Raw genomic sequence first — 15,182 nt, forward strand, 5'->3', positions numbered from 1 at the left:
GTAACCAAGCACCCTACTCAAGAAGGGTGCTAAAAAAAAATAAAAGTAAAGTTAAAGGAAAAAATAAGCATAAAATCAAAACCACATGAAAAGTTTTCCAAGAAAATATAAATGATCAAAATTGACTCGAGGTGGAAAACTTGAATAAATTACAACAGAAGGAATTGTAACCTTGAAGAAATAGAAAAGCTCATCAAATATTTACCACCATACATCATACAAGCAAATACAAAGCCCAAGATTATTCAAATATCTCTGAGCCAAAAAAAATAATGAAGAGTTCTCAACTCAGTTTACTAGACTGCTTGGGGCTTCCCTGGTGGCTCAGACAATAAAGAATCTGCCTGCAATGCAGGAGACCTGGCTTTGATTCCTGGGTCAGGAATATCCCCTGGAGAAGGGAATGACAACCCACTTCAGTGTTCTTGCCTGGAGAATTCCATGGACAGAGGAGCCTGGCGGGCTGCAGTCCATGGGGTCACAAAGAGTTGGACATGACCGAGCAACTAACACTTTCAGACTGTATAGATCACAATAACAGTTTTACTGGGAAGATTCCAAAAGGGAACCACAAATCAATCTTGCTGGTAAATATGATATAAATAATAAATCAGTATGCTGAAATAATATATCATGGCCAAGTACAATTTACTTCAGGTTTGTGAGGATAATTAAATTCAGAAATACTCTTTGGAATTCACTTATATTAATGATATGAGAGAAAGAGAGAAATTATATATCACAGTAGATTACAAAACAACTTGACAAAAGTCAAAATTCATTACTAGGTTGGGCAGGGGGACCTACAGTTAAGGAATTCTAAATTTAATAAAGAGAAGTTATCTTGAAACAACAACAAACTCTGGTTCCTACGATGAATCACCGCTAACACCCCAGTTAGAGTAAGAAATATGAGAAGGGTGCCCCCCACCTGCACCCCAGCAGGGAAGTCCCAGAATTTCCCCACGGTAAAGTCTTGTGGGTGACAGTTTGGTTGAAAGCAATCTGAGGAGGATGTTTTGAATCACAGTTTTATTTAAGACCAAGGGAATGTACATTTTGCACATCAGAGCATGACAGACCCTCGGGACAACGTACTTCAGGGTATGTTGTTTAGTCACTAAGCTGTGTCTGACTTGTTTGTGACCCCGTGGACTGCACCCTGCCAGGCTCCTCTGACCATGGGATTTACCAGGCAAGAATACTAGAGTGGGTTGCCATTTCTTTCTCCTGGAGATCTTCTTGACCCAGGGATCAAGCACGTGTCTCCTACATTGGCAGGTGGATTCTTCACCGTTGGGCCACCTAAGAAGCCCACTTCAAGGTACCAGAATAATGGAAAGAAAGAGGGAAAAGGAAACCACACTAAAAATGAAGGAAACGGTGAGACTCAGATTTTTTTTTTTAATCTCGAGAGATGATTTGTTCATCAAGCTATTTTTAAAATTAATTTACTTGGCTGCCCTAGGTTTTAGCAGTGGCACAAAGGGTCTTTGATCTTCATTGCTGTATGCAGGATCTAGTCCCCTGACCAGGGATCGAACCCAGGACCCCCGCATTGGGCTCATGGAGTCTTAGCCACTGGACCACCAGGGAAGCCCCCATTGAGCTATTTTTGATAAAAGACTTTTCTGTGCTATAGTCCATGAATTCTTTCATGCTTGAGAAGGGATGGACATGCACACAGTGAGGATACCACTCGAGGATGAAGGCAGAGGTGGGCGGTGGTTCAACGTCTGCAATCCAAGGAACCCCAAAGATCAGCAGCAAACACTAGAAGCCAGGGAGCGGAATGGGGCAGAACTTGCTTGATGGCCTCAGAGGGAACCAACCCAACTGACCAACACCTCGACCTCAGATGTCTAGCTTCCCGAGATGATGAAACAATCTCACTGTTGTTTAAGCAACAGCAAAGCAGAGAGGGACACTTGAAGGGATAGGGAGTCTTCTTTTTTTTAATTTGTTTATCTATCTGTGGAAAATTCTTCAAGAGATGGAAATACCAGACCACCTGATCTGTCTCTTGAGAAATTTGTATGCAGGTCAGGAAGCAACAGTTAGAACTGGACATGGAACAACAGACTGGTTCCAAATAGGAAAAGGAGTTCGTCAAGGCTGTATATTGTCACCCTGTTTATTTAACTTATATGCAGAGTACATCATGAGAAACGCTGGAATGGAAGAAACACAAGCTGGAATCAACATTGCCGGGAGAAATATCAATAACCTCAGATATGCAGATGACACCACCCTTATGGCAGAAAGTGAAGAGGAACTCAAAAGCCTCTTGATGAAAGTGAAAGTGGAGAGTGAAAAAGTTGGCTTAAAGCTCAACATTCAGAAAACGAAGATCATGGCATCCGGTCCCACCACTATGGGAAATAGATGGGGCAACAGTGGAAACAGTGTCAGGCTTTATTTTTCTGGGCTCCAAAATCACTACAGATGGTGACTGCAGCCATGAAATTAAAAGATGCTTACTCCTTGGAAGGAAAGTTATGACCAACCTAGATAGCATATTCAAAAGCAGAGACATTACTTTGGCAACAAAGGTTCGTCTAGTCAAGGCTATGGTTTTTCCAGTGGTCATGTATGGATGTGAGAGTTGGACTGTGAAGAAGGCTGAGCACCGAAGAATTGATGCTTCTGAACTGTGGTGTTGGAGAAGACTCTTGAGAGTCCCTTGGACTGCAAGGAGATCCAACCAGTCCATTCTGAAGAACATCAGCCCTGGGATTTCTTTGGAAGGAATGATGCTAAAGCTGAAACTCCAGTACTTTGGCCACCTCATGCGAAGAGTTGACTCATTGGAAAAGACTCTGATGCTGGGAGGGATTGGGGGCAAGAGGAGAAGGGCACAACAGAGGATGAGATGGCTGGATGGTATCACTGACTCGATGAACGTGAGTCTGAGTGAACTCTGGGAGTTGGTGATGGACAGGGAGGCCTGGCGTGTTGTGATTCATGGGGTCGCAAAGAGTCGGGGACACGACTGAGCGACTGATCTGATCTGATCTGATCTATCTATTTATGGCTATGCCGGGTCTCTGTTGTTGCGCGGGCTTTTCTTTGCTTGTGTCAACTGGGGATTGCCCTCTAGTTGCAGTGGGTGGGCCTCCCATTGCTGTGGCCTCTCTTGTGGCTCACAGGCTCTATGCGTGCAGGCTTCATGGCCGAGGCACATGGGCTCAGGAGCTGTGGTCCCGGGCTCGAGAGCCCAGGTTCAGTAGCTGTGGCACACGGTCCCAGCTGCTCTGCTGCACGTGGGATCTTCCCAGATCAGGGATCGAACCCGAGTCTCCCACACTGGCAGGCAGATTCTTTACCACTGAACCACCAGGGAAGCCCTGGGGAGTCTTTCTTCTAACAGTCACTGTTCAGTGATGCTCTGGATGTCCTGCAAGAACCAGGAAAAGGAAAAAGGAGGAGCAAAAGAAAAAGAGAGACTCGTGGGGAGTAAAATAAAGAATAACAGCAAGTACCATGGTAACTTAGAGATAAGTAGACTTAGTGTGAATAAACTTAGGCTTATACACAGACACACAGACACACACACACACCAGAATCAACAGGTCAGGGACAATGAATAAATAGTTCAATCTGTTTATTACCAACTGGCTGGCAGGAGATGTCACCAAGGTAAACATGTAGCTCCTTACATGATTCTGATTTCAGAGACACACTGCTGTGTGCACACACCTGGAGGGAAACCAACCAGTGTGAACACTAATGCTGTTGAACAAGCGCTTGGACTAAAATACAGCAAATCCAGACATGAGCAAGCGAAGGACTGCACCACAGTGAGACCAAACCATGCCCCCCCAAATGGGGAGAAATTACTCTTCTGAATACCTTTGGGTCAAAGGAGGAACTAAAACCAGCCTGGTCAGAGATGTGAGCACTGGACACAAGAGCTTCGGGAGGTGGCCCAGGACACCAAGCCCTTTCCCGTGAGGCGATGACAGTCACCCCACAGGAGGGGCTGCTGCCCAAGGAGCTCTTGGTGGAGGCCACACCGCGGGACCACCCAGAGATGGTACGGACCACCTGGGTGGATGTCCTGTGCAGAGACGTGTGTGGAATCCAGGGAAGAGTGGTTTGGGGGCTGCACAAATCCCAGCATTCCTGTCGGAGGACATCTGGGGAACAGCCGACCTGAGGACGCATTTCTACCAACTTGTTGCCAAACGGAGGAAACCAAGAACAGGGAGCAAGAAGAAGCTCACTGGCCCCGTGCCCTAAATGAGCTGGTCTCGGAGCACCGAGATCCGGATGGGGTGGACTGGTCTTCCTGTTTATCATGACCCTGAAAGCTGGCCAGGTATCAGAAGGGAATGAAAAGAGAAAGTCAACAGGACTACTAGAAGAAATAAATAAAAGTATTATTATTTTTAATTTTGATGTGATGATCTGCCTAGAAAATTCAAGAGAATCAATCAGAAGAAAGCCTGCTAAGACTCATAAAAGATTCTGAAAATATCACCAGATGCGTGATACAGACACTGTATAATCATAAGTAGCTTTCTCATACACTGCACACCAGTAAGAACTAATTGGCAACTGTGATAGCAGGGACCAGCAAATTGTGGCGTGTGGACTAAATCTATCCCACTGCCTGTTTTCAGAAATAAAACCACTCATTTGTTCATGTACTTACGGCTGCTTTTGCACTGAGTGCAGGCTTAATTAGTTATGACAGGGGCTGAATGACCCATAAGCCCTAAAACATTCACTGTTTGACCCTTCACAGAAAAAGTTTGCTGACCCTGGTAATAGGAATAAAACCATTCGCCACAGCCATAAAAACCATTAAACGCCTAGAAATGAAACTTACTAACCATGGGCAATGTATATAAAGGAAAATTACGAAGTTCTGCTTTTAGTAGTGGATGAGTAGTTCATAGACGACTCACCTTCTTGGACATGATAACTGTAAACTTTAGCCAAAATATACATTTTTTACAAAACTACCTGAAGCCTTTAGAAAGTGATGAAAAGTGAACATTTGGAAGGAAAATCTTCACTGGGAAAAAGAGATAACAGTCAGAGAGATTCCTTTACTTACAGCTGTTAGTCCGAAGTCACAAGCCCATCAGCAATATGTAGTCAAAACTCAATAAGGAAAAAAATTCACATCTTACTTGTTTGAAGAACAAGGAGACAAGTCTGGGGTGACCACAGCAGCTGGAAACTGCAAGGGAAAATACCAGAAATGAGAGAGCCAGAGAGAAGGAACCCTGAATTCTGTGTGTAACCTCAGCCCAAGTCTTTGGCTGATCTGTGAACTAGTCATGTAGGGTAGACGTCAAGCCACCAAGCTGACTCTAGAAGAGTAATCAAAGAATTGAGCTGTGGCCCACCCACCACAGAGGAGAGACAGCCTGGAATTTGGAGCCACCCAAGTTCCTACCTCCCACAACAAAAGAGTTAACCTTTTCCTGAAGACTCTAAAAGAAACTCACTCCACAATAAATGATCACAATGTCTAGGAGACAATGAAGAATGAGTAGACACATGAAGAAACAGGAAATGTATCTTCCTGAGTGGATGGGTGGATGGGTGGATGAAGGCACGAACAGACAGATGGATGACATACGTGAGTGGGACAATCACAGTACACAGCAAAACGTTAATGGTAGTATTTAGGCGATAGGTATGTGAATATTGATGCTTTTGAACTGTGGTGTTGGAGCAGACTCTTGAGAGTCCCTTGGACTGCAAGGAGATCCAACCAGTCCATCCTAAAGGAGATCAGTCCTGGGTGTTCATTGGAAGGACTGATGCTAAAGCTGAAACTCCAGTACTTTGGCCACCTCATGCGAAGAGTTGACTCATTGGAAAAGACTCTGATGCTGGGAGGGATTGGGGGCAGGAGGAGAAGAGGACAACAGAGGATGAGATGGCTGGATGGCATCACCGACTCAATGGACATGAGTTTGAGTGAACTCCGGGAGTTGGTGGTGGACAGGGAAGCCTGGCGTGCTGCGATTCATGGGGTCGCAAAGAGTCGGACATGACTGAGCGACTGAACTGAACTGATGTGAATATTCACTGTACAATTTCTTACAATTTTTTGTATGCTTAAAATTTTTCAAAATAAAATGTTGAGAAAAACAGATTTTAAAAACCTTGAAGTCTTTAAAGATTTTTAAATCTTTAAAAAAAAGATTTGGAAGACCTATATGGGGAAACCTATGAAATTATTGAAAGATATTAAAGAAGACCTAAATAAATGGAGAGATTTGTTCTTACTTTGGGATATCCCAGTTATTGAAAAGATGCCAGATATCGTCAACATAATTCTGATTTTTAAAAAAGCCCAGAAGGCTCCTTTGTACAATTTGACAAAAGAGTTTAAACTTTAGATGGAAATGCAACAGGCCGAGAGCAGTCGAGACATTCCTGAGAAACCAGGTGGGGAGACTTGCCCAGTCAGATCCCATCTACGTATAAACCTGGAGTGGCTGAGATAAGGACAGACAAACAGACCAGTGCACACAGACTAGAGAGCCCCCCAAACACCCAGGCACATGTGGACACTTGATATCATGTGACCAGTGATACTGCAAATCAGTAGGGAAGAGAGCTTTTCAATAAGTTTTCAAACACATTGTCAGTAAAGTGGTGTTCAGATAATGATTACCCAGAGGAAGAAAAGTTAAAATGGGCCCTTACATTAAGATTTTCCAGGCAATAGTACTGGAGTGGATTGCCATTCCTTTTCCAACAGATCTTGCCAACCCAGGGATTGAACCCGGGTCTCCCGCATAGTAGACAGATGCTTTACCGTCTGAGCCACCAGGGAAATCCCATTAAGATCACACACAAGTCAATTCCAGTAGATTAGGACCTAAGTCTTTAATCTTAGGTCTTCCCTGGTGGCTCAGCTGGTAAAGGGTTTGCCTGCAATGTGGGAGACCTGGGTTCGATCCCTGGGTTGGGAAGATCCCCTGGAGAAGGGAAAGGCTACCCACTCCAGTATTCTGGCCTGAAGAATTCCATCGTGAGGTTGCAAAGAGTCAGACACGACTAAGTGACTTTCACTTTCAAAGACCTAAGTATGAGGCAAGAACATAAAAGCTTTCAGAGAATAACTAGAAGGCTATTTGGGTGATTACAAAGCAGGGGATGATTCCTCAAATTCACCTACATTAAAAGAGTTGAAATGGCAACCTAAAAACTGGAAGAAGCTATTTTTAACATGTGTCTACTAGAAGTGCTAACATCCAAAATACTAACAGACACCCACAGATCAATAAGAAAAAGACAGACAACCCAAAGCAACAAGCTACCAACACAAGCAAACCAAAGCTGTAGGTGCTTCCGGGCTGGGCCTCCCCCGCTGTCACACAGCGTGGTAAGCTAGGCTTTCAGGAGTCCCCGACGTTTAGGGAACTCCCTGGTGGTCCAGAAGTTAGGACTCCAAACTTTCACTGCCAAGGAATTGGCTTCAAGCCCTGATGGGGAGCTAAGATCTTGCAAGCAGCAAAGCACTGTCCCCCCAAAAAAATTAGTTAAAAAAAAAAAAGAGTTGCTCTGCTCAGTGTTGTGTGGCAGCCTGGATGGGAGGAGGGTCTGGGGGAGAATGGACACATGTGTAAGTCCCTTCCTTTCCACCTGACACTACAACATTGTTAATCTTCTATTCCCCAAGACAAAATACAAAATTTAAATAAAGTCTGGGGGGAAAAAAAGAAACTGCAAAACAAAGAGTTCCTTAAATTTATGCATTTACTTTTAATTTAATTTTTTAATTGATTTATTTTATTTTTTCTAATTTATTGATTTATTTTTGACTGCACTGGGTCTTCGTTGCGGCACACAGCCTCTTCCTTGCTGCACGTGGTCTTTGGGTCTTTCTCTAGTTGCAGCAAGTCGGGGCTGCTCCTTTGGGTGGCCTCTCTTGTTGGCTCTAGAGCGCCAGCTCAGTAGCCGTGGCCCCACAGCACGCGGGATCTTAGCTTCTGGATCAGGGATCCAGCTTGTGTCCGCGGCATTGGCAGACAGCCTCTTAACCACTGGACCGGTACCAGGGAAGTCCCTTCCTGAAATTTAAATGCAAACGGTTTTGAAAGTCCCTGGGCACCAGGCACTGAGGTATGTACTGATGGACAGAAAGATGAAGACATCTTGATCTCCACCCTCAAGATCTCACATTATAATGGGCAAGACCAATGGGTAAGGTAGGCAGAAAGGCAGACGCAGCCAAAGGTTTATCCTTAGTGCTCTATGAAAACACAGTTCTTTCTGTTGTTTTCTTAGAGGAAGGAGAAATTCCCTTCAACGACCGGAAGAAGAGAGAACCAAAGAAAGCGTCCTAGGAAGGTGACCTTGTCAAGCCCTCAGAGGACAAGTCACATTGAAAGAGGAAGCGGGATGAGGAGGGAATGAAGACTGCAGGGCCGGCTTTGTCTGCCGAGTGGAGTTCCCTCCAGAAGAGGAAGTAAGCCGATGGCTTCACCCGCATCATCAAGCCTTTGGCCAATCCCTTATCAAGACGGTAGAACTACTGACATACGCTGCGGCCGGATTCCCACGGACTTTCTTGGAAAGTACGTTCTCATTGGTTCCATCAAACCTTCGGCCAATCCCTTATCAAGAGGGTAGAACCACTGACATGCGCTGTGGTCTGATGCCCACAGACTTTCTTGGCAAGCACATTCTCATCGGTTCCGAATCTCTGCGTGGTTCTTGGGCACGGCCACGTAGCGCAGCTTCCGGAGTAAGGGCGGCCTCTGCAGCATCCGCTCGTCCCACAGGTAGTCGGGGGACAGCACCTTGCTGGGCTTGTGTGACAGCAGGTATCGGTTCAGGTGGCTCTCGTCATGCCACACGGCCTCGATGCCCTGGGCCTGGTCGGCCGTCATGGCCTGGTGGCAGGCCGTCGTGAGCCGGTAAACCTCAGGGACCGACCACCCAAAAAAGCCTCCCGCGTAGTAGAAATCACCCTCGTCTCTCGGGATGTAGGCTCGAGACAAGGGCCGGCGCTCATAGGTGAAGGACTGGCGGTCGGCGGCGTAGAAGCCAGGGTGTAGGGTCCCGAAGAGCGGCGCCAGGATCTCCACGCCCACGTGGTCGCTGAACTTCATGTCCACGTACAGGCACACCAGGTAGTCCACCTCGCGGAGGAAGCGCTGCCGCGAGAAGTTGCTGATCATCTCCATCCGGTGCATGGAGATGTCCTGCCAGCGTCTGTAGTTGCCGACGTGGAGGACCACCACCTGCCTCCCGTCCTGGAGGGCGATCTGGGGCACGTCCGCCGGCCGGTCGGTGAAGACATAGTAGGTGACCTTGTGCCCCACCATGAAGTACTTCTCCGCCGTCTCCAGGAAGAGCCGCAGGAAGACCAGGTATCTAAATCCAACAGGAAAGAGATGGTGGGTGTTAACAGAATCAAACAGCGCCAGAAGAATCCACCTGGGCAAAAACAGTCTGTGAAACCTTAGCCATACTTTGAGGACGTTATGCTAAGTGAAATAAGGCAACCACAAAAAGTCAAAAAGCTGTATGATTCCACGCAGATGAGGTGCCCAGAACTGGCAACGCCTTAGACACGGAAATAGAATGGTGGTTGCCAGACACTGAGGGAATGGGGAACCAGCTGCTGCTGCTGCTAAGTCACTTCAGTCGTGTCCGACTCTGTGCGACCCCATAGATGGCAGCCCATCAGGCTCCCCTGTCCCTGGGATTCTCCAGGCAAGGACACTGGAGTGGGTTGCCATTTCCTTCTCCAATGCATGAAAGTGAAAAGGGAAAGCGAAGTTGGTCACTCGTGTCTGACCCTCAGTGACCCCATGGACGGGGAACCAGCAGCGAGTGTTTAATGGGCACAGACATTTTAGTTTTGCAAGATGAGAACCGTCCTGGGGAGGGACAGTGCTGATGCTGGTATCACATCTTCAATGTGTACTCTTAAATGTGTACTGAAGTGCACACTTAAAAACGGTTAAGATGGTGAGTTTTCTATTATGTGCATTTTGTGAGTTGTGTGCGCTCAGTCGTGTCCGACTCTTTGTGACCCCATGGACTGTAGCCTGCCAGGCTTCTCTGTGCATGGAATTTTCCAGGTGAGAAAACTGGAGTGGGTTGCCATTTCCTCCTCCAAGGGATCTTCCCAGTCCAGGGATTCAGTCCCTCGAGGCTCCTGCATTGATAAGCAGATTCTCTACCACTGCATCGCCCGGAAAGCCCTGTGTGCATGTTACCAAAATTAAAACTCTGAAACAAAACCATAGCCCTTCCACCAGATAAGACCCTGAGTGGCTGGTAAGAGGAGGGGTTCAGATTATTTGGTGTTGAGCAAATATTCACAACCATAAGATATTTGATTAATCCACAAGTTTGGCAAAAATTCAAATGATTGATAATATCCAAATGATGGATGTCTCCCAGCTCAGGACCATTCAATGGCTTCTTGTCTTTTTTTTTTTAATTGAGGTATAGTTGATTTACAATATTATATTAGTTTCAGGAGTACAAAATAGTCATTCCAAATTTATATAGATTATACTCCTTTTAAAGGTATTGTAAAATATTGGCTATAAAATTGTGTCATAAAGAAGGCTCAGTGCCAAAGAAGAACTAATGCTTTTGAACTGTGGTGTTGGAGAAGATTCTTGACAGTCCCTTGGACTACAAGGAGATCAAACCAAAGAATCCTAAAGGAAATCAACTCTGAATATTCATTGGAAGGACTGATGCTGAAGCTGCAATACTTTGGACACCTGATACGAAGAGCTGACTCATTGGAAAAGACGCTGGTGCTGGGAAAGACTGAAGGCAGGAGGAGAAGCGGGTGACAGAGGATGAGATGGTTGGATGGCATCACTGACTCAATGGACATGAGTTTGAGCAAGCTCCGGGAGACAGTGAAGGACAGGGAAGCCTGGTGTGCTGCGGTCCGTGGGGTCACAAAGAGTCGGGCAAGACTTAGCAACTGAACAACAACGTTGCCTGTGGTGTTCAATGTAAATAAAGCAAACAAATGACTCTAACACAACAGAGACAGACTCGCAGACACACAACAAGCTGCTGCTACCATGGGGAGAGGGGAGGGGCGGGCAGCGCAGGGGTGGGGGCTGAGAGCTACAGACTGCTAGGCATAAAATCGGTGGCTTCTGGGACTCCCCTGGCGGTCCGGTGGTTAGAAATCCTCCTTCCAATGAAGGGCCCACGGGTTTGATCCCTGCTTGGGGAGCTAAGGTTCCACGTGCCACTCAGCCCAAGCACTCTAGAGCCCACCTACCAAAGCAAGGAGCCTGCGTGCCACGACTCAGACCTGACACAGCCAAACAAATAGATATTTAAAAAAAATACCATTGGGCTTTTAAAAAATAAAATAAATGGCTTCTTGTATTAAAAAAAATAATAATAAAGCAATTCAAGATCCTGCAGTGGTCTACCAGGCCCTACGAGATCTGCTCTGACTTTGTCTTCTTCTCTCTCCTCTGTCCTCTGGAGGGCAGGCCAGCTCCTTGATATTCCTGACACACGCCATCCACCCTCCCCCAGGCCTCTGCAGCTTCTTCTGCCTGGAATCCTTCCCCTGCGGTGTTCACCCTAGAGGGGCATTCCGTCCTCTGACTAATGCCCAGACTGGACACGCCCCCGAGCTCATTCTGCGGGCACTCACACCAGTGCAACCAGATGTAAAACGCCAGCAGGCTGTGCACTTGAACATGTCCATCTGACCATGTGCAAAGTACAGCTCAATAAAAAGGAGCAGGGATGGACTATTACTCAGCCATATAAAGGAACACATTTGAGTCAGTTCTAATGAGGTGGAGGAACCTAGGGCCTATTATACAGAGTGAAGCAAGTCAGAAAGAGAAAGATAAATATTGTGTTCTAACGCACATATACAGAATCTAGAAAAATGGTACTGAAGAATTTATTTACAGGACAGCAGTGGAGAAACAGACAGAGAATAGACTAATGGACACAGGGAGAGGGTGAGATGTATGGAGAGAGTAACATGAAAACTTACATTACCATATGGAAAATACAGAGCCAACGGGAATTTGCTCTATGTCTCAGGAAACTCAAACAGGGGCTCTGTATCAACCTAGAGGGGGCGGGATGGGAGGGAGATGGGAGGGAGGTTCAAAAGGGAGGGGAAAGATGTATTCCTATGGCTGATTCATGTTGAGGTTTGACAGAAAACAAAATTCTGTAAAGCAATTATCCCTCAAGTAAAAAATAAATAAAAATAAAATAAATAAAAAGGAGCAAATAAACATGAAAACAAATTACTCTCTATCCCCTTGCCCAAACTTAGCTATTTTTTGGAGCTCATGTTGCCATCTGACATATTTTTCTTACACTCACACAATCTTCTTTTTTAAAATATGTATGTGTGTGGATGCTCGAGGTCTTACATGCAGCACTCAGGATAGCCACCACCTCATGCTGGATCTTAGTCGCAGCATGTGGGAAAATTGAATATTGGCACAGAGAAGAATGAAAACAGACCCCTGTCTCACACTCAGCAAGAGTAACTTGAAATGGATCGAAGACTGACATGTAGAGTAACTTAAAATGGATCGAAGACTGACATGTAAGACCGAGACCATAAGATACTTATTTGAAAACAGTGGGGAGCTCGTGTGCGTGGCTCTTTGCAGTGACTTGTTGGACATGACACCTAAACCACAAGCAACAAAAAATAAACGCGCGCCGCTACATCAAACTGAAAAGCTTCTGCACAGCAAGAGAAACGATCCACAGAGTGAAAAGGTGACCTACAAGAGGGGAGAAGATAGCCTCCAGGGTGACAGACTGGGGAAACGGAGCACCAGCGTCTGGGTGGTGGTGGGGTTAACCCCCTGGCACAGTGGCTGGTACTGGAGATGGCGAAGTGAGCTGCCCGTCTCTAAAAGGTTGACAGTAACCTCTGGGGTGATGACTCGCAGCTGTGGGACTGCTATTTTGAGCAGGGGTTCCCAGATGATGCTCGTGGTAAAGAACCTGCCTGCCGATGCAGGAGAAATAAGAGACAGGGGTTTGATCCGTGGGTCAGGAAGATCCCCTGGAGGAGGAAATGGTAACCCACTCCGTGTTCTTGCCTGGAGAACCCCATGGACAGAGGAGCCTGGGGGGCTACCATCCAGAGGGTCAGAAACAGCTGGACACAACTGAAGTGAGTTAGCTCACACGCACAGACGTCGCTGTGTGCTATCACGGCGCACATATATATATGTGTGACTGCCCAGTGACCCCTGCACAGCCCAGCCACGCGCACCTGCACCCAAAGTCACTGGTGCCTCTGCACGCCCACCCACCCTGTGAGCTGAGCACCTTGTCCTGGAAAACAGAGTGGAGTGCTGCCCTGCAGCTCAGGCCGGCTCCCTGGCTCACCCTGGGTGAGCGTCTGTCACTTACTTTTTGATGGCGAACACGGTCAGCCCAATGGTGGTGTCTCTGAATTGCGCATCCAAGATGGCAGAGTCAAAGGTCCCATCCCAGACGATGGGAGCAAATCAGGGGGTCATGACCAGCACATCCACTTTCCTGGGGAGATGAATCACAGCACGTGAGAGCAGGTCATAGGGATGTGGGCCACAGAGAAGGATTTGTCCAAAGCTGCACAGTCCGTGACCTGCAGGGCTAGGAGCAGACAGGACTCTGGACTCCCAACCCAGTGCTTTTGGCAGCATAAGCTCAGCACCGAGGACTCAACTCTTCCATCCCTTCACTGCCCTAACTCAGAGTATCTCCAGAATACAAGCCATGTGCTAGAGCCCCTGAAACATCCTTTTGTGAGGCCCCTTGTTTCCAGGAGGAGCACAGTCTCGAGGAAGGGCAAGCACTAAGCCCTCTCTCAGCACATGGGAACTTTGCCATAACAAGAAATAGACATTTGGTCTCTGCCACAGCCCTCCCTTTACCTGCACTAGGCTTCTAGGACCCTTGGGAGGTCCTGGATTGTAGGAGCATCTTTTGTTCTGATGAGGTGACTCTGGGTGGGCTTGGGGGTAGTTCAGGATAGGGGCTGGTCACCAGAAAGACCAAGCCAGGATTAGAAACTTGGAACTTAGAACTTTCTGCCTCACATCCCTTCCTAAACTCAACATTCAGAAAACAAAGATCACGGCATCTGGTCCCATCACTTCACGGCAAATGGATGGAGAAACGGTGGAAACAGTGACAGACTTTATTTTTGGGGGGCTCCAAAATCACTGCAGATGATGACTGCAGCCATGAAATTAAAAGACGCTTACTCCTTGGAAGGAAAGTTATGACCAACCTAGATAGCATATTCAAAAGCAGAGACATTACTTTGCCAACAGAGGTCCATCTAGTCAAGGCTATGGTTTTTCCAGTGGTCATGTATGGATGTGAGAGTTGGACTATAAAGAAAGCTGAGTGCTAAAGAATTGATGCCTTTGAACTGTGGTGTTGGAGAAGACTCTTGAGAGTCCCTTGGACTGTAAGGTGGTCCAACTAGTCCATCCTAAAGGAAATCAACCCTGAATATTCATTAGAAGGACTGATGTTGAAGCTGAAACTCCAATATTTTGGCCACCTGATGCAACGAACTGACTCATTTGAAAAGACCCTGAGGCTGGGAAAGAGTGAAGGCGGGAAGAGAAGGTGACGACAGAGGATGAGATGGTTGGATGGCATCATCAACTCGATGGACGTGAATTTGAGTAAACTCTGGGAGTTGGTGATGGACAGGGAGGCCTGGCGTGCTGCAGTCCATAGGGTCGCAAAGAGTCGGACACGACTGAGCGACTGCACTGAACCGAACTGATGATCCCTTCCTTCTGGCAAGGGAGAGGGACTGGAGGTCAAGTTAACAATCAATCACGCCAGCGAGATGAAGCCTCCATAAATATCCCTTAACTGTGGAGTTCAGAGTGCTTCCAGGTTGGTGAACACAGGAAGGTGCTGGGAGGGAGGTGCTCTGGGGAGGGCTTGGGCGCCCCGTCCCTTCCCCATCCTGCCCTATTTACCTTTTAATCTGACTGTCTCTGAGCTGCATCCTTTATAACAAGCCAAGAATCTAGTAAGTAAAGTCTTCTTGAGTTTTGGGAGCATCCCAGCAAACCATCAAACCCAAGGAGCGGGTGGTGAGAAATGATTTATAGCCCGTTGGTCAAAAGCTCAGATGACAATATGGAACTTGCGACAAGGGTCTGAGTGGGGGCAGGCTGTGAGGCTGACCGTCCCCCTGCGGC

General features: G+C 46.9%; 1 protein-coding gene across 1 annotated transcript in view; it reads right to left on the reverse strand.

Moving 5' to 3' along the window:
* Nucleotides 1-7,713: 7,713 nt before the first annotated feature.
* The window catches only part of ABO (ABO, alpha 1-3-N-acetylgalactosaminyltransferase and alpha 1-3-galactosyltransferase), a 36,766-nt gene continuing 29,297 nt past the window's right edge, over nt 7,714-15,182 (reverse strand). The window contains 2 exon segments of the mRNA XM_006062489.4: nt 7,714-9,354; nt 13,381-13,509. Coding sequence (XP_006062551.4) covers nt 8,664-9,354; nt 13,381-13,509 — 820 coding nt within the window. The 3' untranslated portion in view covers nt 7,714-8,663.

This window comes from Bubalus bubalis, chromosome 12, assembly GCF_019923935.1.
Source record: "Bubalus bubalis isolate 160015118507 breed Murrah chromosome 12, NDDB_SH_1, whole genome shotgun sequence".
Lineage (NCBI taxonomy): Eukaryota > Metazoa > Chordata > Mammalia > Artiodactyla > Bovidae > Bubalus > Bubalus bubalis.